General features: G+C 41.7%; 2 protein-coding genes across 2 annotated transcripts; both read right to left on the bottom strand.

The window, feature by feature from the left end:
• Positions 1-2,245: 2,245 nt before the first annotated feature.
• On the bottom strand, positions 2,246-4,484 carry LOC120930970 (olfactory receptor 10A7-like). Its single transcript, XM_040342103.1, has one exon. It carries the CDS (start codon positions 4,442-4,444, stop codon positions 3,503-3,505), a length of 942 nt encoding a protein of 313 aa, XP_040198037.1. The 5' UTR covers positions 4,445-4,484; the 3' UTR covers positions 2,246-3,502.
• A 19,495-nt stretch (positions 4,485-23,979) lies between these two features.
• On the bottom strand, positions 23,980-24,936 carry LOC120930969 (olfactory receptor 10A3-like). Its single transcript, XM_040342102.1, has one exon. The coding sequence runs from the start codon at positions 24,934-24,936 to the stop codon at positions 23,995-23,997; it is 942 nt and encodes a 313-aa protein (XP_040198036.1). The 3' UTR covers positions 23,980-23,994.
• Between the last annotated feature and the right edge of the window lie 579 nt (positions 24,937-25,515).

The raw sequence follows: 25,515 nt of genomic DNA, 5'->3' as shown, positions 1-25,515 counted from the left end.
TGCCCGCCGGACATGTCCAATGGTCAGTACGACTCATCGGACATGTCCGCTGGCCCGAGAAACCGCGCATCGCGTCAAAGTGATTCGACACATGCGTGGAAGCATTGAACTTCCGGGTTCACGTCGCCGCGTCGTCACCGCGTATTCTGTCTGCGTGCAATTTGGTCTGATGGTGTGTACAGCCATCAGACCAAATTATCCCAGCGGACATGTCCGATGAAAACGGTCCACGGACCGTTTTCATCGGACATGTTGGGTCGTCTGTACGAGGCCTGATGCTTTATCACCAATCCTTGTTTCACAAAAAAAAAAAATCATTTGTCATTGGGACAGAAAGTGAGGTGCAATCTTCTAAACAGATGCACATAGACAGCACAACAAATGTTACAGGGGTGATAACCCTTCTCTATGTTTTCAGAAAAGCTTAAAAATAGATTTTATGGCTGAAGCTACACTTTTAAGAAGTACCAGTTTAAAATTACAAATATATTATACTTAACAAACCTACAGTACCTGTGTTGTTTGCACTGCCTGTATACTGATGTTCAAAGTATATAGGGCCAAAGGGGCTTGTAATGACCTGGGGGGAGGGGGGGGCGGGGAAAACCATGCTATTTTTCTCAGTGATTTTCATCCATATTGCAGGGACCAGACATTACATTAAAGCCGCAAGCAGTCTTAAATTACTTTTTTCTTATAGTAATCTCATTTTGTGCATTTCTAAACACGTGCCACTACTATAGACACCCAGGTGTACGATATTTAAAGGAATTTTTCATTTTTTTTCACTTTAAGCATCATTAAAATCGCTGCTCCAGAAAAAACAACCGTTTTTAAAACTTTTTTTTCCATTGATACATGTTCCCTGGGGCAAGACCCGGGTCCCCAAACCCTTTTTCCGACAATAACTTGCATATTGGGCTTTAAAATTTGCACTTTTGAATTCGAACGTTCGAGTCCCATTGACGTCAATGGGGTTCTAAATGTTTGCGCGAACATTTCGTCCGTTCGAAGGTTCTGGTGCGAACTGAACGGAGGGGTGTTCAGCTCATCCCTAACTGCTGGCAACAAAACTTTATAAACTTGAAAAAGAACACAAAGCTTCCCCTGAACAATCTCCCCTTCTCCAACAACTTAATTATGCAAGGAATAAACTTTGAGCGATACCAATCTCCAACCACGAGAAATATTTAAAAAGACTTAAGCTAAATCACTACTCACAAGGGAACAAAGCGGAAAAATACTTAGATTTCCAGCTACATCAAAGGCAGTACAAACAAAAAATAAAGAAGTTAGTCCACTATAACTCAGGGACAATCATATACAACCTACAGAGTATATCAGACACATTTGCAGAGTACCATGAAGGCTTATATAACTTAAAATATTATAAAAGTACCCCCCAACCTCAACCATCAGATATAGCTCAATTCCTAAAGAAGATTAACCTCCCAACTATAGACTTTTCTACCCTTGAAAGACTAAACAAACCAATATCTGTAGATGAAATTAACAAGGTCATCCAATTTCTACCAACAAATAAAGTCCACGGAGCAGAAGGACCGTCCAGCGGATACTTTAGAGCATTTAGTAAAATGTTATCACCTCACCTAGGTAAATTATTTAACTATTCTGCAAATAACGAATCATTCCCCAAAGAGATGCTTGAAGCTGTTATTATTACACTTCCAAAACAGGAAAAAGATCCAATGTCACCTAACAATTACAGGTCCATTTCATTACTGAATTGTGACCTAAAAATGTATTCTAAAGTTCTAGCCAACCGCTTACTAGAAAAAACACCCTATCTCATTGAATCAGATCAAGTGGGGTTTGTTAAAGGATGACAAGGCCCGGAAAATACTAGGAAAATTATTGATTTGATCAGTCATATAGAGGACAACTTAATTCCTTCTCTGCTCCATGGTTTGGATGCAGAGGAGGCATCTGATAGGGTTCATTGGGGCTAGATTGCAGAGATCTTTAAGAAGTTTGGATTTACCGGCTTCATCCATGAAGCCATAATGTCCCTTTACACAATACCATCAGCCAGGGTATTCACTTCAGGGAAAATTGTCTAATGGAACCAGACAAGGTTGTTCTTTATCACCCATTAATTTTCATTATAAATCAAACCCCTTGAGGTAACTATTAGATCTAAACCCAATATTACTGGTATTAAAATTGGACAATTAGAACATAAATTAGGTCAATTTTCGGATGACATCATATTAACACTATCCACCCCTGATACCTCCCTGAGTGAAGTTAGTAATACCCTAGAGGCCTTTGGAGTAGTTTTCTATTATAAAATAAACCCCAATAAATTCTATACCTTACCAATGAATATTCACCGGATCAAGTTGACGACTTGCAACAAAAATATATGTACAACTAGGATAATCCATCTATTTCTTATTTGGGGATCTGACTTACCTACCCCGCAACTAAACTGTATGAGGTCAACTACCCTAACCTCATAGAGCAAATCAACCAAGACCTCTAATCCATCCAAAAAAATCATCTATCCTGGATTGGAAGAATAGCAGCATTTAAGATGCAAACATTACCTAAGATGTTTTATTACTTTCTGTCCCTTCCGATCACAGTATCTTCAATTTTTTTTACACAAGTCAATTCGAAACAAAACAACTTGATCCACAAAGGGAAAAAAAAACAGGGTTGCAATATCAATTATGACTATGGTGAGATCTAAAGGGGTATGAATCTCTCTGATGTCAATCTCTATTATTATGCTTCATTATTAGATCAAATGAAACATTAGTTTGTTCATTCTAATGATAAATTGTGGTTGAATATTGAATGTGAAATATCTAGAGGTAATGATCTATTTTCTTTCACCACCGCTAACACTTACCGTATATACTTGAGTATAAGCCGAGTTTTTCAGCACATTTTTTTGTGCTCCATATCTAAATCTACAAAAGTTTGGCAAGCATGGATCTCACATCCCAGAGCTTCATATTATCTAAAAGATACTAAAATCTACAAAACTTGTTTTTTGCAGCACAAATTCATCCAAGGTTTTGTAATTCATAAGGTAACTTTCATCCGCTCTTTATTTTCCTCCTTTCTATTATCTTAAGCAACCTTCCTTTGTTTACAGTGTGTTCCCTTTCGGAGTAAACAGGGAATATATATTAATATTAATGATTAACTACATTAAGAGTTCTCAGTTTGAATGAACTAAAGTAAATTAGATACTTGTAATGTACCTCTTTTGCATTTAAAAGTCCAATATATGTTCTCATGTGACATTATTGAATCACTCTGTAAATGTACTATTCTTATTACACATTTAAAAAAATATATCAAAATCTTTAAAACTGAAAAAAATAAAAAGAACTACGGCTGCTTGGTAATACAGCCTAAAATTAACTTCTTCGGATGTCTAAATAAAAATGGAGAAAAGATCAAGTCAAAGATTCTAAAACTAAACACCTAACAAGGACAATGAAGTCCTTGTTCCATTCCACTAGTTTCAGTGTAAATAAAGTGTTTTAACATATATAAAAATGTCTTTAAGGCTTTTTCTGATCTCGTGGTTCCTCAGGCTGTAGATAATAGGATTCAACAGTGGAGTTGTCACAATGTAGAAAAGAGACATAAATTTGTTTGTATTAGGTGATCTTTTATCAGTTGGTGTCAAATAAATGGCCAACAAGCTCCCATAATATGTGCACACAGTGAACAGGTGCGAACTACATGTGGAAAAGGCTTTCCTTCTTCCGCTGGTTGAAGAAAGTTGTAATATAGCAAAGGAGATTAATACATAGGTCACAATAATAAAGGCCAAAGGAACTAAAATTACTAAAATGGCCATAGATAGATCAACTAACTCAAAAAGGGAAGTGTCTGATGTAGAGAGCTCTATCACTGGAGAAGAATCACAGAAAAAGTGGTCAATGGTATTCCCGCCACAAAAATTTAACGGATACACCAAAACTAATTCACTGGACCCAAAGACAACCAACAACCAAGACCCAACAACCATCTGAAAACAAATTTGAGGTTCCATGATTGAATGATAACGCATTGGGTTACATATGGCCAAATATCGATCATAGGACATAATTGCAATAAAAAAACATTGCACAATTCCAAAAATAATGAAGAAATGCAGCTGGATAATGCAGGCGGTAACAGGAATTGTAATTCCACCCTTTAGTATAATTTCCAACATCATTGGGACTATGGTGGTGGTTATCATGAGGTCAGCTATTGCCAAGTGTTTGAGGAAGTAGAACATTGGGATTTTAAGATTGTCACTAATCGAAATTAAAACAATGATGATGAGGTTTCCATTTAATGTCACCACATAGGAGAAGAAAAACACAATGAAGAGAAGAATTTTAAATGTATGGAGATTTTGAAATCCAAGAAGCAAAAACTCAGCTACTTCAGTTTGGTTGTCTTCACACATGTCTTCAGGAAAGAGTCAACACAAGAACATAAAAATGGCCATCCTCCTGCAAAAAAAAATTGAAACCTTTTAATGCGGTGTCTTTAACCACTTCAGCACCGGAAGGTTTTACCCACTTCCTGACCAGGCCATTTTTTGCGATACGGCACTGCATCACTTTAACTGATAATTGTGCGGTCGTGCAACGCTGTACCCAAATAAAATTGATGTCCTTTTTTTCCCACAAAAAAGTTTTCTTTTAATGGTATTTGATCACCTCTGCGTTTTATTTTTTTTGCGCTATAAACAAAACAGTTTGACAAATTGGAAAAAATAAAATAAAATTAACTTTTTGCTATAATACATACAAAAACTTGTAAAAAAACAAAACAAATGTCTTCATCAATTTAGGCCCAATATGTATTCTGCTTTATATTTTTGTTAATAAAAATCCAAATAAGCGTATATTGATTGGTTTGCGTAAAAGTTATAGCATCTATAATATAGGGAATTGATTTAGGGACTTGTATTTATTATTTATTGTTTTTACTAGTAATGGCGGCAATCTGTGATTTTTAGCGGGACTGTAGCATTGCGGTGGACAAATCTGACCCTAAGTGACACTTTTTGGGGACCAGTGATACCAATCTGCTATTAAAATGCACTGTTCCCTGTATAAATTACACTGGCAGGGAAGGAGTTAACTACAGGGGCGATCAAGGGGTTAAATGTTTTCGCTGGGAGGTGTTTGTAACTGTGGGAGGAGTGGATTTACTGGAGGAAAAGAGGGATCGTTATTCAGCTTAGCTGAATCACGATCCCTCTCTTTTTCTCCCTGACAGAGCAGTGGTGTGTGTTGTTTACATCGGACCACCGCTGCTCCATCACCCCTGTGAACAATTGGCGGGTTACAGTGGCCATCATGGCCACCGGACCCGCTGATTGGCTCGGGATGTGTCCAAGAACAGCAGGAGCGATGCGCCAGTGGCATGCATGCATTCCCTAAACTGCATGCACGAAAACACATACAGGTACATGATTTTGCGCACACGGTCCGCCCTGCCGCAGTAAATTTTTGTGGGGCGGTCCAGAAGCGGTTAAAAACACAAGAGTTTAGTATCATGAAAGCCATTAATAAAATCACATAAAGTAACTGTACTTTTTTGAAAAAAAGGCAAAGCATGCTCCAGACAGTGCCTTGAAAAAGCATTTATACCCCTTGAAATTTTCCACATTTTGTCATGTTACAACCAAACATTTTTAATTTATTGCAATTTTTTGTGATAAACTAACACAAAGTGGCACATAATTGTGAAGTGGAAGGAACATGATAAATGATATTCAATTTTCTTTACAAATAAATATGTGAAAAGTGTGGCGTGCATTTGTATTCAGCCCCCTTGAGTCAATACTTTGTAGGTGGTTCTTTTTGGGGATGTCTCTACCCATTCTTCTTTGTAAAATATCTCAAGCTCTGTAAGATTGGATGGAGAGCGTCTGTGAACAGCAATTCTCAAGTCTTACCACAGATTCTCAATTGGATATAGATCTGGACTTTGACTGGGCCATTCTAACACATGAATATGCTTTGATCTAAACCATTCCATTGTAGCTCTGGCTGTATGTTTAGGGTCGTTGTCCTGCTGGAAGGTGAACCTCCACCCCAGTCTCAGGTCTTTTGCAGACTTTAACATGTTTTCTTCTAAGATTGCCCTGTATTTGGCTCCATCCATCTTCCCATTAACTCTGACTAGCTTCCCTGTCCCTACTGAAGTAAAGCAGAATACCTGCTGAAGAAAAAGAAAGATGGTGTGTTTGGGGTGATGTGCAGTGTTAGTTTTCCGGCACACATTGCGTTTTGCTTTTAGGCCAACATTTTTAATTTTGGTCTCATCTGACCAGAGCCCCTTCTTCCACATGTTTGCTGTGTCCCCCACGTGGCTTCTCACAAACTGCAAACTGGACTTTTTATGGCTTTCTTTCAACAATGGCTTTCTACTTGTCATTCTTCCATAAGGTCAGATTTCTGGAGTGCACAACTAATAGTTGTCCTGTGGACAGATTCTCCCACCTGAGCTGTAGATCTCTGCAGCATCTCCAGAGTTACCATGGGCCTCTTGGCTGCTTCTTTGATTAATGCTCTCCTTGCCTGGCTTGTCGGTTTAGGTGGACGGCCATGTCTTGGTAGGTTTACAGTTGTGCAATACTCTTTCCATTTTTAGATGATGGATTGAACAGTGCTCTAAATAAACATATTTATTTGTAAAAAATTGGGAAAACCATTTATCATTCTTTCCTTTCCTTGACAATTATGTGCCAATTTATGTTGGTCAATCACATAAAATCCCAATAAAATACATTTATGTTTTTGGTTGTAAAGCCTCGTACACACGATCAGTCCATCCGATGAGAATGGTCTGATGGACCGTTGTCGTCGGTTAACCGATGAAGCTGACTGATGGTCCGTCGTGCCCACACACCATCGGTTAAATAACCGATCGTGTCAGAACACGTGACGTAAAACACAACGACGTGCTGAAAAAAACGAAGTTCAATGCTTCCAAGCATGCATCAACTTGATTCTGAGCATGCGTGGATTTTTAACCAATGGTCCTGCCTACTAGCGATTGTTTTTTTCCTAGTGGTTAGGTATCCATCGGTTAAATTTAAAACAAGATTGCTTTTTTTTAACCTATGGATAAATAACCGATGGGGCCCACACACGATCGGTTTGGTCCGATGAAAACGGTCCATCAGACCGTTGTCCTCTGGTTAACCTATCGTGTGTATGAGGCCTTACATGACAAAATGTGGAAAATTTCAAGGGATAAGAATACTTTTTCAAGGCACTTTATATACAGTATATGGGCCATATTCTCCTAGATTTCCCGCGGGCGGCGCGTAAGCCATTTACACTCCGCCGCCCCAACCTACAGGAGCAAGTGCTGTATTCCCCAAACACTTGCTCCGTAGTTTGGGGCGGCGGAGTGTAAATGGCCCGTTGTAGCCACGCGTATCTCCAAGGGGGCGGCTTCTATTTAAATTAAGCGCGCCCCCGATTCTAACGAACTGCGCATGCGCCGGGCTTAAAATAGCCCAGTGCGCATGCTCCAGTTCTCGGCGTAAAACGTCAATGACGCCGACGTGTGCGTCATTGACGTAAAGTCATATTCAAGAACGACTTAGGGAAACGACGTAGCCGACGCAAAAACACGACGCGGACCCGACGCCATACTTAACATGGCCTACGTGGGACTTGCGTAAACTTACCCCTCATATAGCAGGGGTAAGTTTACGCTTACGCAAACGACGTTAGCGACAGTTACTCGACGCAAATTTGTTCGGGAATCGGCGTATCAGGCTCATTTGCATAAACAAATGAGACCTGAACGTAAACGCCATCTAGCGGCGGGCGGAGTAATTACATTTAAGATCCGACAGTGTAAGTGACTTACACATGGCGGATCTTAAGTGTACCTATGCGAAAATGATTCTAAGAATCAGTCGCATAGATACACGGGCCAAAAAAGAGAGATACGATGGAGTATCCTGAGATACTCCATCGTATCCTTACTCAGAATATGACCCTATGTCAATAAACAAAGCATGAAATTCATAATACCAAAATGTATCTTAAAAATCATGGCATGACTATGGGCATTTGTCAATGGGCTTTTGTTTGCTTGACTTAGGTCACATGCAGGTCAGAAGGAGATCTGCAGGTAAATGCAACTGTCAATAAATTTTGAATGCTCTCAGAAGCGTCCTAAATTGGTGTCAAACCAATGCCATCAACACAATTCAAAAGCCCATTGGCGCAGGTCGTAAGATGCCATATATTACATTTTTGTATTTGAGTTTAGATGCACCATAACTAGTGTAAGCTTCAACAAGGCCAAAAACAAAGTAAAGAAGCAAAAAAAGGTATAATAATGATTTGTTTGTTTCACCCTATAGATAAGTTGAAATGTATCTAAACCCAAGCACCTTAATATAATGCATTGAAGATTACCAGCCCCTAGATGTGATGACTGCATTCATTTTATTTATTTTTTAAGGTTTTTATTATTTCTATTTTGACCTGCTGATCCTGCCAGTAACAAACTTCATGTCCTAAGGGGAACAGTTTACTCACTGTAACGTACCTACAAGCATGTTCAGCTCCAATCTGTGATGTTGCCTATGGAATGTAATTACAGTGTTAGCATTACATAGAATGGTAGATGTATTTATCTTGACACAAATCATATTAAACTCTTTCAAATTGAAGGTGAAGTTAAAAGTATTTAGCAAAGTTGCCCTGAATTATGTGAATATGAACATGAATCTGTTGAGTCTTGTAGTTACAAGCTCAAGTCTGTATGGAGTAAACTAAGGCCTCGTACACACGATCGGTTAAACAGAGGACAACGGTCTGATGGACCGTTTTCATCTGTCAAAACCGATCGTGTGTGGGCCCCATAGGTTATTTAACCATCGGTTAAAAAAAAGCCAACTTGCTTTAAATTTAACCGATGGATTCCTAACCGATAGGTCAAAACCGATCGTTAGTAGGTACAGCCATCAGTTAAAAATTCACGCATGCTCAGAATCAAGTCGACGCATGCTTGGAAGCATTGAACCTTGTTTTTTTCAGCACGTCGTTGTGTTTTACGTCACCGCATTCTGACACAATCGTTTTTTTAACTGATGGTGTGTAGGCACGACGGACCATCAGTTAGCTTCATCGTTTAACCGATGAAAACGGTCCATCAGACTGTTCTCATCGGATGGACTGATCGTGTGTACGCGTCTTTACAGTGTATAGTATGGAGAACTATTCTCATCAATCTTTGTTCCAGGAAAGCTTTCAATCCCAGGTTCCCACCACATTTGTGTATGCCCCTTTAGTGAGACACCAAAAGACTGTTATTTATTTTTTGTATTGCCTAGTTCTCCTATTATAACATGCCTATAGGTTAATTGTTGTCCCACCAAATGGTCATAGGGTATGGTGGAAACCTTGGGTTATGTTTTTTGCAAATACAATTTCTGGTAGAAGGTAAACCCACAATATGAAGATGCATGACACAACTGTTATGACGCGTACACACAATCGGCAATTCCGACAAGAAAACCGTGGATTTTTTCTGACGGAAAGTTGGCTCAAACTTGTGTTGCATACCCATGGTCACACAAATCTTGTCAGAAATTTCGACCGTCAAGAGCCTGGTGACGTACAACACGTACGACGAGCCAAGATCAATGAAGTTCAATAGGCAGTTTGGCTCTGAGCATGCGTTTTTTTTGCGCGTCTGAATTGCATACAGACAAGCGGATTTTCCGATAGAAACTTTTTCCATTGGCAAAATTGAGAGCCTGCTCTCAATCTTTTGTTGGCAGAAATTCCGACAGAAAAAGTCAGATGGAGCCTACACAAGGTCAGAATTTCCGACAAAAAGCTCACATCCGACCTTTCTTGGCAGATTTTCCGATCGTGTGTACGTGGCATTAGACTTTCAACCATCATGATGCCCCTTACATTTAGCTACAAACCTTTCAGTGTTGTAAGTATTTGACATCTTCTACTGATGACTTTTCAAATACGGTAAGAATGAAATGTCTCTCTTGTTCCATCAGTCTTTCCTACAATACTGATCTTGCTTCATATGTGACAAAATGTTTTCAAGTATTTGACTAAATTTTATTAGTGTGTAAGTGTGTTGAGTTAACAGTATGTTCTAATGGTCATGTGTACCTATAATGAGGGTACGGGAACATTATTGAATTAGACTTACTTTGAGTTGCTCCGGGGTATCATGGGATCTCAGCAGTCTGATGTCACGTCTACACCTTGCTCTGATTATTGAAGGTCTTGCTCTCAATGCAAGATTTCCCACATTCTCTTTTATCTCAAATGATATTACCTTGAGAATTTGTCTAATTCCAATTAGCATGCAGAGAAAAATAAATAACAGACATTATTTGTAAGGTCTCTGGGGTCCACTCAGCCTACTATGAAAATGATCATTACATTTATATTTAGATGGTAACAGTATTTTTTTTTTCTAATAATAATAATATTTGGAATAATCTGGTATTTTGGTGCAGGTTGAGATTCCTTCTTTGTGACTAGGAGTGATAAGGATGTAATATAATACAATCATCTTTATAAACATGGTACTTCTATTGTTGACTAGGGATAATCCAAATGCACATGGGTTCAATTTGAGGTGGGTTTAGCAAACATTACAGAAGTTCAAGTGAAGAATTTAAACCATGTTAAAATCAGTGGGAGCCAAATATTAAAAATCAGTTCTCACCATTTTTTATGGTAAAGCCCTGTACACACGATCGATTTGTCTGATGAAAACGGACCGATGGACCGCTTTCATTGGACAAACCGATCGTGTGTGGGCCCCATCGGTTTGTTTTCCATTGTTGAAAAAAAATAGAACATGTTTTAAAATTTTCCTATGGATAAAAAACTGATAGAAAAAAACGATCGTCTGTGTGAAACTCCATCGGAGAAAAATCCATGCATGCTCAGAATCATGCTCGGAAGCATTGAACTTCATTTTTCTCAGCACGTGGTAGTGTTTTACGTGACCGCGTTGGACACGGTCGGATTTTTGACTGATGGTGTGTAGGCAAGACTGATGAAAGTCAGCTTCATCGGATATCCGACAAAAAAATCCATCAGGCTAGATTCCATCAGATATCTGATCGTGTGTACAGGGCATAATAGTTACATAGTTACATAGTGGATGAGATTGAAAAGTTCATTAAGTCCAACCTATGTGTGTGATTTTATGTCAGTATTACCCTGTATATTCCTGTATGTTGTGGTCATTCAGGCACTTATCTAATGGTTTTTTGAAACTATCGATGCTCCCCGGTGAAACCACCAACTGTGGAAGAGAATTCCACATCCTTGCCACTCTTAGGCCCCATACACACCATAGAATCTATCCGCAGATAAATCCCATCAAATGGGTTTCTGCGGATAGATCCTATGGTGTGTACACGCCAGCGGATCTTTATCCGCAGATAAATCTCCCCTGGGATGGATTTCCAGCAGATGGATATTTGCTGACATGCTCAACAAATCCATCTGCTGGAATCCATTCCAACGGATGGATCCGCTCGTCTGTACAGACTTACCGGATCCATCCGTCCAAAGGGATTCCCCGCACGCGTCGTAATGATTTGACGCATGCGTGGAATTCCTTATATGACAGCGTCGCGCCCGTCGCCGCGTCATAATAGCGGCGACGGCGCGACACGTCATCTGCAGAGGATTTCAGCGCGGATTTCAATGCGATGGAGTGTACACGCCATCGCATAGAAATCTTCTGAAATCCTCGAGAGGATTTATCCGCGGATACGGTCCGCTGGACCGTATCTGCGGATAAATCCTCTCGTGTGTATGGGGCCTGACAATAAAGAACCCTCTATGCAGTTTTAGGTTAAACTGCTTTTCTTCAAATTTTAATGAGTGGCTACTTGTCTTATTAAACTCCCTTACGTGGAAAAGATTTATCCCTATTGTGGGGTCACCAGTATGGTATGTGTAACTTGAAATCATATTCCCTCTCAAGCGTCTCTTCTCCAGAGAGAATAAGTTCAGTGCTCGTAACCTTTCTTCCTAATTAATATCCTCCATTCCCTTTTATTAGTTGTGTTGCCCTTCTCTGTATTCGCTCCATTTCCAGTACATCCTTCCTGAGGGCTGGTGCCCAGAACTGGACAGCATACTCCAGGTGAGGCTGGACCAGAGTCTTGTAGAGCGGGATAATTATCGCTTTATCTCTTGAATTAATCCCCTTCTTAATGCATGCCAATATTCTGTTTGCCTTGTTAGTAGCAGCTTGGCATTGCGTGCCATTGCTGAGCCTATAATCTAATAGGACCCCCAGGTCCTTTTCCATCCCAGATTCCCCCAGAGTTTTCCCCCAATGAATAGCTGCATTCATATATTTTTTCCACCCAAATGCATTATTTTTAATTTTTCCACATTAAACCTCATTTGCTATGTAGTTGCCCACCCCACTAATTTGTTCAGATCTACTTGCAAGGTTTCCACATGCGGCGGAGAAGTTATTGCCCTGCTTAGCTTAGCATTGTCCGCAAGTACAGAAATGTAACTGTTTACCCCATCCTCCAGGTCATTTATGAACAAATTAAATAGGATTGGTCCCCGCACAGAACCCTGAGGGACCCCTCTAACCACCCCTGACTATTCCGAGTACTCCCCATTTATCACTACCCTCTGATCTCTCCCTTGTAGCCAGTTTTAAATCCATGTACTCACCCTATAGTCCATGCCAACGGACCTTACTTTGTACAGTAATTGTTTATGGGGAACTGTATCAAATGCTTTTGCAAAATCCAGATACACCACGTCTACGGGCCTTTCTTTATCTAGATGGAAGCTCACCTCCTCATAGAAGGTTAATAGATTGTTTTGGCCTGAACGATTCTTCATGAATCATTACTAAAATCTTGTACATAGTCCCTTATCATCCCCTCCAAGAGCTTGCATACTATTGATGTTAGGCTAACTGGTCTGTAATTCCCAGGGATGTATTTTGGATGTATTATGGCCCTTTTTTAAATATTGTACTACAGTACTACATTGGCTTTTCTCCAATTAGCTGGTACCATTCCAGTCAGTAGACTGTCAGTAAAAATTAGGAACAATGGTCTGACAATTACTTGACTGAGTTCCCTAAGGACCCTCGGGTGCAAGTCATCTGGTCCCGGTAACTTATTAATGTTACGTTTTTCAAATCTATTTCTTTTTTTTAAATCATTGAGTATTTATTAGTTTTTTAAAAGCATATTAACCAATACAACATAAGGTGTATAAAAGTCCAGGCAAAAAAAATAAGGAATGCCCAACAGTGGACTCAAAATGTTACACATTTGCAGATACATCTTAAGGAAAACATGCATTTTCATATTGTAACCGTCCCGAACCAATATACACCAGAACATCAACACAAGTGAGAAGAGTAGAAAGTAGAATTAGGCAAAATAAAACAAACTAAATAAAATAAAATATCCTAAATGAGTTCACTGGTATGATCATCAGCTTCATGTGTAGCAGCACTTTTAAACCTAAAGCCGCAGTACATAAGAGGACACAGAGCCCCCCAGGAAAGGCCCCAGACCCCCGGCGCCCCCTAGGGATTCAAATCTATTTCTAATTCTGTCCTCTGTTAGCCATGAGGGTGCTTCCTGTGATGTGTCATGAGGATAAACACTGCAGTTTTGGTTACTGAAGACCCCAGATTCCCTCGTAAAGACTGAGGAGAAGAATAAATTCAATACCTTTGCCATCTCACCCTCCTTTGTAACCAGATTCCCTTCCTCATTCTTTATGGGGCCAATTTGGTCTGTCTACCCTTTTTTACTGATTATATACTTAAAGGGGTTGCAAAGGTTTGTTTTTTATTTTCTAAAAAAAGTTCCTTTAAGCTAGTGCATTATTGGTTCACTTTTTTGGATTCTTTTTTGCTCTCCTCCGCTATCTGTCTTTCGTGTTCTACCTTAGCTAATTGCACCCTTAAGTTTCTTGTTGCATTATTTGTAAAGTTTGAATGCTGATGATGATCCTTCAGCCTTGTATTTTTTGAAGGCCTTCTCCTTTGCTTTTTAAACTTATTTCCCAATGGGATGCACTGGCTACTACCCATCTCCATCTCTCCCATCTTTCCTCCATGTTTTTGTTCCTAAGATTTTATCCCAATTAATATCTTCTAGCAAGGTTCGTAGTTTAGGAAAGTTAGTGCTTTTCAAATTCGGTGTCTTTGAATTCCCCTTATGTTTCCTGTTTGGATAGAACTAGGGATAAAAAAGGACCCCAGAGGCCCTAAAGACCATAGGAGGGAAGGGGCAAAAGGACTATATCGGTACTGGATAGAGAAAAAATAAATTGCAGAGTAATAGAAAATAAAAGATATATATCAATTTATTTAACATGGTATCAAAAAACAGACATAATCATAAAATACATCACAGCAATAATATAAAACAGTGAGCAAAATGTGGGACCAACCATACAGGTCACCGAGCTAAAATCGACTCTAACAAGGATCACGGTGAAGAGAGGGGGTCCCACAAGGCAGGATCTCAACTAGTTTCGCAACAAGGTTGCTTCGTCAGGAGAATTCTAAAAATGATACATAATTGTTAGCATCAAAGGCTATAGACATATGGGTAAACATGTATAAGCCAATCAGATATCAGCAAACAAGTATTGAAGTATCAACAATATATAAGGTATAATTAGGGGAACAAGCGATGTGTGGCTTACCTATAGAGAACACCCACTCGCTCTGAGGTCGCAGCCGATCGCGGGGATCACTCTTCCACAACGGCCAGGAGGGAACAGCTACGGAGGTGAACCTGTTGTAACTATATATAGGTATACCATGAGTTAAGGCTACACTATAATGTTATAGAGTCATTGGGGAAGGGGTGCCACCGTGATGATAGTGAATCCTGTTTGTGTGATTTATACTGAAGCTAATTGACCTGTGATCTCTGTTTCCTAAATTGCCCCGTATTTCCACATCCGTATTGTTGGTAATCAGTAGGTCTAGTAATGCTTTGTTTCTAGTTGATGCTTCAACCATCTGACCCATGAAATTATCCTGCAAGACATTTTAGAACTGGAGTACTTTAGATGAATGCCCAGTTCCTTCCACCCAGTCTATGTCTGGATAATTAAAATCCCCCATTATGATGACACTTCCCATCCTTGCTGCTAATCCAGGTTGGGATAGGAGGTCTGCCTCAGCCTCCTCCCTCTGGTTAGGGGGCCTATAGCAAATGGATGTATAGGTACGTACCTTTGTGCATCAGTGCCATTCTGCCGACTTATATATACATGCGGCGCTCAGCAAGTGGTTAACTACTTGCCGACCTGCCGCCGTTGTTTTACGGCGGCAGGTTGGCTCCCCTGCGCGAGAGACCGTAGCTCTACGTCGGCTCTCTCGCAGGCCACTAGGGGCGCGCCCCCCCGAGTCCTGTGCGCGATCGCCGCCGGGCACCCACGATTGCTCGTTACAGAGCGGAGACCGGGAGCTGTGTGTGTAAACACACAGCTCCCGGTCCTGTCAGGGGGGGAAATGCTGATACTCTGTTCATACAACGTATGAACAGAAGATCAGTGGTTTCCCCTAGTGAGGCCAATCCCCCCACAGTAAGAACACACCCAGGTAACATACTTAACCTCTTCCCCGCCCCCTAGTGTTAACCCCTTCACTTCCAGTGGCATTTTTATAGTAATCCAATGCATTTCTATAGCACTGATCGCTATAAAAATGCCAATGGTCCCAAAAATGTGTCAAAAGTGTCCGAAGTGTCCGCCATAATGTCGCAGTACCGAAAAAAATCGCTGATCGCCGACATTACTAGTAAAAAAAAATATTAATAAAAATGCCATAAAAATACCCCCTATTTTGTAAGCGCTATAACTTTTGCGCAAACCAATCAATAAATGCTTATTGCGTTTTTTTTTTACGAAAAATATGTAGAAGAATATGTATCGGCCTAAACTAAGGGAAAAAAAGCGTTGTTTTTATATATTTTTGGGGGATATTTATTACAGCAAAAAGTAAAAAATATAATTTTTTTTCAAAATTGTTGCTCTCTTTTTGTTTATAGCGCAAAAAATAAAAACCGCAGAGGTGATCAAATACCACCAAAAGAAAGCTCTATTTGTGGGAAAAAAAGGACGCCAATTTTGTTTGGGAGCCACATCGCACGACCGCGCAAAGCGACGCAGTGCCGAATCGCAAAAAGTGCTCTGGTCTTTGGGCAGCAATATGGTCCGGGGGTTAAGTGGTTAAGGTACTAACCTTCCTTGTTGTAAATTTTGTGTAAGAGGGGACTTTTATCACAATGGGGGTTTTATTTGTAACTGAAATTTTGATTAGCTTGGCAAGCAAACACAGGCAGGGATGGCAATGCAACCTGGGCACTACCCTAAGCAGGAAGGAAGTCCTATGTTTCATTCCCATATTGTTCCTACGTAAAAAAAAAAAGACTCCTTGCAAGATAGGGCCACCAACTTAGACCTTTGCCTTGGTGAAGGAATACCACCTTTTTGGTGAGAGTAGTGAGATGAATCAGGCTAAAAAAGGCTATTTTTTGAAGCACAGAGAGAATCAGATTCATATCCCAAGGAGTCACAGGGGAACAAACTGAGGGAGCTACATGATAGACTCTCTGCACAAGGGTATTATTTAAAATGTGAGACCAATGGTCTATGACACATGACAGAAGGGCAGAAACCCAACTTTTGACAGTGCTGAGAGGCAATATCTGGACCAGACCCAGTCATTTTCCCAACAAACCATAATTTTTTTAACTTAATTTACACATTTACATTTTCTAAATATTTTTCTTTTTATTTATGTGTGTTTCATCCTCATGAGGCCATCCTTGCCCTTCTCAAACAAACATGGGCAGGGATGACAAGGCTGTAACCAAAATGCATACAAGCAGGGTCGTTTGAAGGAATCTGGGGGCCCCCAAGCACCCCCCGCACGCAAAGCCTATGTTAGCGCTACACTACTTTTTTACACCCATGTTCTTACTCCTCCCCTCCTCCCTAGTCCCTATGTTTTTCTATTCTCACCTCCCCTTCTTCCCTGTAGGCTGCCGCTGTAGCATGGCCAAGCTCATCTTCCTCCTGTCAGTCCGGTGTTTTATCATTATGGGTCCCCAGTCCCCTAACAGATAGTGCCCGGGCCGGGCTGGGCACTGTGCAGTACAGGAGATTCAGTTTTCTGTGTTCCTGGCCGGACTGAAAGGAAGTGAGCACTCAGTGTGCACTTCCTGTCAGTCCAGCCGGGGAACAGGAAACTGAATCTCCTGTACCATGCGCGGTACCCTGCCGAACTGACAGGACTCCAGGAGGAAGAAAGAGGAGCTCAGCCATGCTACAGCCTGGGAAGGGGAAGTTGGGGGCCCAAGGCCAGTTTGGGGCCCCAAGCAATTGTTTGTTTTGCCTGTCCTGTAGTGATGGGCCTGCATACAAGCAATCATATCCATGTATTCCTGGGTGTCAAGGATGTACCACTGGCTGGAGGTGACCCAGTGGGGGAGATTTACTTAAACTGGTACACACGGAATCTAGGGCAGCTGTGCATAGTAACCGATCAGCTTCTAACATACAGTAATTAGTTGTTTTACTACTCATGTAATCACATTCACTTCTCATCCTGCTCTGAACATGCATAGTTGCTCTTTTTTTCGGCACTGTGTTGAATTTGTGGATCTGCTCACAGCCTAAAGAATAACCACCTCAATACCGGGCATTTGCGCCCCATTCCTGCCCAGGCCAATTTTCAGCTTTTAGCACTGTCGTACTTTGAATGATATTTGCATGGTCATGCAACACTGTACCCATATAAAAATAATTGCATTCACACAAATATTGATTTCTTTTGGTGGTATTTAATCACCAAAGGGGTTTTTATTTAACGCTAAACAAAAACAACCAAACATTTTGAAAATATTTTTTTTCTTTGTTTCTGTTATAAAACTTTGTAAATCTTTAACTTTTCTTCTTCACTGATGGGAACTGATGAAGCTGCACTAATGTGCACTGATGAAGCTGCACTGATGTGCACTGATGATGCTGCACTGATGTGCACTGGTGAGGCTGCACTAATGGGTACTGATGAGGCTGCACTAATGAGGTGGCACTGATAAACTGCACCGGTAGCCTCTGATGAGGGAGCACTGATAGGCAGAACTAATGGGCACTGATAAATTGCACTGATGGGCACTGATAGGCAGCACTGTTTGGCACTGTTGGGGCTGCACTGATCATCAGAGCAATGATGATCAGTGCCCTGATTATCTGTGTACATGTCCCCTGTCCCCGGCTCTCCTTTTCTCATGTTGTGACAGTATTTGAGGAAAATAATGCTGATAACCAGCAAGTTTGTTTGCATGTAGTCAACTGTGATTAGAAAAAGCTTATCACATGTTAAAAGGCCACTGTGATTTACACCTCAGGGGGGCGCGTGGGAGGTGTATTCTGGGAGGACATCCATGGATGCCAGCCCAGAACAACAGGGATGCGCTTTGGTTATCTTTCTGCTATGGCACCGTGTTGAAGTGGTTAAAGTGGAACCAAACCCATTGATTTAACAGTTTCAAAAACAAGTTAAATTCTTGGCATTCCAGTAATGCTAACTCTCACATTTGTTTGTGTTCTCAACCAAACTGTCAACCCATCAAATGGCTGGTGTCACAGCTGACCACATGTGCAACACTATGGCAGTTGCAGATCAAACAGATGGCAGCTTTCTTGGCTGAAAAGGATAGGCGGGTTTAGTTCTGTTTTAACTCCTGTCCAGGGCTCTGTAAAGTTTAGCTTTAATATAGGAGTTGAATTACTAAAGGCAATTGTAAGTGCAGTTGCTCCAGAGGTTAGTAAATGGGAGGGAGCTCTGCTGACTTCTATCATCCAATCATGTGAAAGCAAAAATGCTGGGCCAGATTCACGAACAATTACGGCGGCGTAATGTATCCCCTTTACGTTACTCCGCCGCAAGTTTTCATCGTAAGTGCTTGATTCACAAAGCACTTGCGTGTAAACTTGCGGCGACGTAGCGTAAAGCCCTCAGGCGCAAGCCCGCCTAATTCAAATGGGGCATGTACCATTTAAATTAGGCGCGTTCCCGCGCCGAACGTTCTGCGCATGCTCCTTTAGGAAATTTCCCGCCGTGCTTTGCGCGAAATTACGGCACCCGACGTGTTTTTTGAACGGCGACGTGCGTTACATCCTTTCGTATTCCCGGACGTCTTACGCAAAAAAAAACTAAAAATTGAAATTCGACGCGGGAACGACGGCCATACTTTAACATGGCTGGTCTAAATCTAAGCCATGAAATAGCAGGCGTAAGTTTGCGAAGGGAATAACCGACTAGCGACGACGTAAGAGAATGCGACGAACGCGCGTACCTTCGTGGATCGCCGTAAACAGCTAATTTGCATACCCGACGGGGAAAACGACGCAAACTCCACCCAGCGGTCGCCGAAGTATTGCATCCTAAGATCCGAAGGCGTACGAAGCCGTAAGCCTGTCGGATCTTAGCCAAAAGCCGTTGTATCTTTGTTTGTGAATTACAAATAAAGATACGACGCGGCAAATTTGAAAGTACGCCGGAGTATCAGCAGATACTCCGGCGTACTTTTTCTGTGAATCTGGCCCGCTGTTTTTTTAATCTGCCTTGCATGTGATTGGGTATTCTGTGTAAAGCAGGGGAATCCAACTTTTTTCAAAGAGGGCCAGATTTGATGAAGTGAACATGCGTGAGGGCCAACCATTTTGCCTGACATTCTTTGAACCATTAAGATTTGTTCTAAGTTTGTTCGTCCAAGCAACTTATACACTGCCCAACAAGAATCATCTTGCCTTTGTGACTGTGTGTGGTGAAGAGATGAGCTCGGGTGTGTTATTTGGATATACTTTATTGGCATATAACACGCACATTCGCTTTAAGAGGGAAGTTTCAGGATTACATTTTTATAAATAAAGGTCTGTGATGCAAAATAAGGGTTAGTGCCCATCTGCAGCCTCACAAGTGCCATGAATGCAGCACCCAGGGGCGGACTGACCATTGAGTCACTCGGGCACTGCCCGAGGGCTCCATGCCACTAGGGGGCCCAATCAGGTTTGCCATGCTCAGTAAAACCAGGGACAGTATGTAAAAATCTGTGTTTTTTTTACATCTGTCCCTGATATGTCTGAAACTGACATGCTTTTGATGTGAAAATGCAGAGATTTTAGCTGCCCCGCCTCTGCACTGCCTCCTGGCGTGGTGGCCATCTGTAAGCCCGGGGGCTCCATAATCTTCTATTGCCCGGGGGCCCCATGAGTTGTCAGTCCGCCCCTGGCAGCACCCCCCCATTTCCATCAGTGCACCACCCCCATTGGCAGGAATGCAGCACCCCCATTGTCAGTAATGCAGCACCCACCATTGCCAGGAATGCAGCACCCACCATTGGCAGGAATGCAGCACCCACCATTGCCAGGAATGCAGCACCCAGTATTGCCATTAATGCAGCACCCAGTATTGTCAGGAATTCAGCCCCCACCATTGCCAGGAATGCAGCACCCACCATTGCCATGAATACAGCACCCAGTTTTGTCAGGAATTCAGCACCCACCATTGCTATGAAAGCAGCATCCAGTATTGCCAAGAATGCAGCACCCACCTTTCCCAGGAATGCACCACCCACCATTGCCAGGAAAATCAGGCCAGGAAAGGGGGGAATGAGTGAGCCCTCAACATGGGGGGTGGGTGCTTTGGGGCAGGGAGGCTTTGCCCCCCCTACCCCAAAGCACCTTGTCTCCGTGTTGATGGGGACAAGGGCCTTATCCCCACAACCCTGGCCAGTGGTTGTGGGGGTCTGCAGGCAGGGGGCTTATCAGAATGTGAATGAGTATAGGGTACATTATACTCACCAGGGCTGATCCTAGGGTCACAGGCGCCTGGGTGCAGAAATATTTCTGGCAACCCCACATGGGCGTCTTTATTTTACCAACTCCTCCCCTTTACAAATGTTTCTATGGCAATGACTCAACCACAGAGATGCTCCCCCACAAAGTCTTCATTAACCTGGGATCCTTACATGATCTGTTAACAATAAACAAAATACAGGAAGAGAAGCAGAGTACTTTATTGGGATCTGAAGGGGGGCCTCTGTGATGGACACAGAGCGGGCTTCTATTAGAGAGTCTGTTAGATGTTCGGCGCCCCCACCTCTGCAGGTGCCTGGGTGCAATGCACCCTGTGCACCCTGCCTAGGATCGGCCCTGATACTCACTATATTCCCCTAAAAAGTGTCAAAAAAATTACAGTAGACAGTTTTTGACAAGTCCTTTATAAAAAAATAAATAAAAAAACGGTGTCCAGCAATTTTTTATTTCTACTTTTCGGGTCCATTGTTGGTGCAGCAGGCATCGTGATTGATGTTTGATCCACACTTTTTTTACACCGTTTTTTCAATATTATTATTTTTTTAATAAAGGACTTGTCAAAAACTGTCTACTGTCAATATTTTTTACTTATATTTGGTAAATGAGCAGGGGTACAATGTACCCCATACTAATTCACATAGCGGGGGGGGTGGGATCTGGGGGCCCACTTGTTAAACACTTGCAGACTGCCCGCCATCTTTGACGGCGGCAGAATGGCACTCCTGTGCAAAACAGCGTAGCTGTGTGGCATGTGCTTTTAGGAGCAATATCCGCCGGGCACCCGCAATCGCTCCTGACAAAGCGAGAATGGGGATTTGTGTGTGTAAACACACAAATCCATGTTCTGTCAGGGGTAAGGAGACTGATCTGTTGTTCCTAGGAACAACAATCGGTCTCCTCCCCAAGTCAGTCCCACCCCCCCACAGTTAGAACAAACACTGAGGACACACAATTAACCCATTGATCGCCCCCAAGTGTTAACCCTTTCCCTGCCAGTGTTATTTATACAGTAATCAGTGCATTTTTATAACACTGATCACTGTATAAATGTTTTCCATAGTTTTCCATAGTTAGGCAGAAGATCCGACATGTGTAAGGAACTTACACTGCCGGATCTTAGGATGCAGTACCGCATCCGCCGCTGGGGGCATTTTGTGTCGAAATGCCGCCTCGGGTATGCAAATTAGCACTTACGAAGAAGCTTTTACGCTTAGTTTTTTCTCCGTAAGTTTTAGTTTGCAAACGCAAAATTAGGGCTGCTTTTACAAAGTGTAAACTGTTTACACCATGTAAAAGCAGACCCTTCTGTCCAGCGACGCAATTTTTTTTTTGTTTTGAATTTTTTTTTTTCGCCGCATCTTTTTTTTTTTTCGACGCAACTTTATTGACCCGTCGCGATCCACAAAGCTTGGCGTAACGTAATTTCGAGCTATGCACGTCGGGAAAATGACGTCAACGAGCATGCGCAGTACGGCCGGCGCGGGAGCACGCCTAATTTAAATGGGAATAGCCCCCTGTTGAAGAGGAACGCCTTGCGCCGGACGGATTTAAGTTACACCGCTCAAAATTTCTAGGTAAGTGCTTTGTGGATTGGGCACTTAGGTAGAGATTTTGCGGCGGTGTAACTTAAATGCCAAAAATTACGTTGCGCCGGGTTTTTGAGGATCTGGCCCTAAATCTCCATTCAACTCTAACATAAACAATGTTAAAAAAAAAAGGGGAAAAAAAGGCTATGACTGCTTGGTAATCCAGCCTAATATTAAACAGAGTTCACATTTAACTTCTTTGGATGCCTAAATAATAATGGAAAAGTTATCAAGTCAAATGCCGCGTACACATGACCGTGTTTCATGTCATGGAAAAAAACAACTTTTTTCTCGACGTGATTCCTCTCAAGCCTGCCTTGCATACACACGATCATGATAAAAAATACTCAAGCAAAGCGCGGTGACGTACAACACGTACAACGGCACTATAAAGGGGAAGTTCCATTCCAAAGGCGCCACCCTTTGGCCTGATTATGCAAATTTCGCTTCTCATAACTTGCTTCTGAGCATGCACGTTTTTTCCCTGTCATTAAAGCCTACACACGACCGTGTGAAAAACAACAACGAGAAAAAATAGAGCAGGTTCTAAATTTTTAATGCCCATTTTTCACATCGAAAAAAATGTTCTGGAGCCCACACATGATCGTTTTTAATGACCAATTTAAAAAATGAAAATTTTCTTGTCATGAAAAACGGTCGTGTGTACGCAGCAAAAGATTTGAAAACTAGACACCTAACAAGGACTATGAAGTTGAAAGATTGCCGCTTCAAAGCCCGAACTCTGTGTAAAGGCACCCACCGTCAGGGCTGGACTGGGACAGAAATTTGGCCCTGGACTTCATCCAGACTGGCCCACTTTGACAGGTCTCTCCCATGGCGACCAGACAACTCCCGCACCCCCCCAGCCACCCAAGCCCCCTCTCCCCCTTCACTAGCCACTAGCCGTTCTACTTTATTAGAGTAGAATGGCTGGTACTGGTACTCCATTAGGCAGTACCAGTGGGAAAGCTAGACATTATTTCACCCGGGGCAAAGAATCAGTTCGGTGCCCCCCTTATGGGACAAGATTAGGCAGAAGTGAGAAACTCCCAGGTCATAGCTGTTGAGTCAGCAGTCTGTCCTCTCCCCCCATGCTCCTCTGTCGTTGTCCCTGCTTCTCTGGTACTCCCCTTGCTTCTTTGTTCCCCCCAGGTGAGCGCTGTGGGGAGGGAGAGACAGAGGAGCGGAGGGACGCGGCATTCCGCTGTCACTGAAGCTGGCCCACTGAGCCATTGGCCCACCGGGAAACTCCCTGTAGTCCCAATGGCCAGTCCATCCCTGCCCGCCGTGATTGAACTCACAGGTGCTGGCTCTGCACAAGTTTAAAGGAAAAAAAAAAACCTGGACGGCCACACACCGTGGAAGGCATCTATTAGTAAGATAAAAATAAAATCCAATGCAGTCAATTCATGTACAGAAAAAACAGGCTAACACATTTCACACCGCATGGGGTGCTTAGTCATAGACTATGTAGTCCTTATTCTATTCTAGTTTCAGAGTATATGAAGTGTTTTAACATATCTAAAAATGTCTTTAAGACTTTTTCTGATCTCGTGGTTTCTCAGGCTGTAGATAATAGGATTCAACAGTGGAGTTGTCACAATGTAGAAAATAGACATAAATTTGTTTGCATCAGGTGATCTTTTATCAGTTGGTGTCAAATAAACAGCCATCAAGCTCCCATAATATGTGCACACAGTGGTCAGGTGGGAGCTGCACGTTGAAAAGGCTTTCCATTTTCCGCTGGTTGAAGAAAGTTGTAATATAGCAAAGGAGATGAATACATAGGTTACAATAATAAAGGCAAAAGGAACAAAAATAACTAAAATGGCCAGAGAAAAGTCAACTAACTCGAAAAGGGAAATATCTGATGTAGACAACCCTATCACTGGAGCAGAATCACAGAAGAAGTGGTCAATGTTATTCCCACCACAAAAATGTAGCTGATACACCAAAATGATTTCACCCGACACAAAGACAACCAACAACCAAGACCAGACCACCATCTGAAGACAAATTTGGGGTTTCATGATTGAATGATAATGCATTGGGTTACATATGGCCAAATATCGATCATAGGACATAATTGCAATAATAAAACATTGCACAATTCCAAAAATAATGAAGCAATGTAGCTGGATAATGCAGGCGGTAACAGAAATTGTAATTCCATTCTTTAGTATAATTTCTAACATCATTGGGACTATGGTGGTGGTTATCATGAGGTCAGCTATTGCCAAGTGTTTGAGAAAGTAGAACATTGGGGTTTTAAGATAGTCATTTATCGAAATTAAAACAATGATGATGAGGTTTCCAGTTAATGTCACCACATAGGAGAAGAAAAACACAATGAAGAGAAGAATTTTAAATGTATGGAGGTTTTGAAATCCGAGAATCAAAAACTCAGCTACTTCAGTTTGGTTGTCTTCACACATGTCTTCAGGAAAGAGTCAACACAAGAACACAAAAACGGTGATTGTCCTGCAAAAATAGTTGACATTTTTTAATGTAGTATCTTCAACAACACAAGAGTTTAGTATCATGAAGCCATTCATAAAATCATATAAAGTGGAGATAAAGGGTAACTGTACTTTTGTGAAAAGAAATTGAAAATAAAAATAAAAAATACTATATGATATACATATTCTACACAAGCCACGCTATAATTTTATTTTATAAGAATTACCTTTCCTTTCCAATCTGCAGACCCTGTAATTTTCTAAAAAAAACAAAGCCATGTGGCAACCTGGAGGCATGTTGTTGGTCTACAGAACAACCCAAGAATTGTAATTACCTATATGTATATATCTAAAAAACACAGTCAGGCCTCGTACACACGACCGAGTTTCTCGGCAAAAAACAGCAAGAAACTTGCTGGGATTTTTTTTTGCCGAGGAAACCGGTCGTGTGTACATTTTTCGACCCGTCGAGCCAAAAAGAGATCATGTCTTCTTTTTCCTCGACGGGAATGGAGAAACTTGCCTTGTTAGAGTTCCTCGACAGCCTAACAAGGA

The sequence above is a fragment of the Rana temporaria genome, chromosome 3 (assembly GCF_905171775.1).
Source record: "Rana temporaria chromosome 3, aRanTem1.1, whole genome shotgun sequence".
NCBI lineage: Eukaryota > Metazoa > Chordata > Amphibia > Anura > Ranidae > Rana > Rana temporaria.
The sequence above is the reverse complement of the archived record's forward strand: the minus strand, read 5'-3'. Positions and strand labels throughout refer to the sequence as shown.

Excerpts from the sequence above, each read along its gene's own strand:
- LOC120930969 (XM_040342102.1), bottom strand. The coding sequence starts at position 24,936 with ATGTGTGAAGACAACCAAACTGAAGTAGCTGAGTTTTTGATTCTCGGA.
- LOC120930970 (XM_040342103.1), bottom strand. The coding sequence starts at position 4,444 with ATGTGTGAAGACAACCAAACTGAAGTAGCTGAGTTTTTGCTTCTTGGA.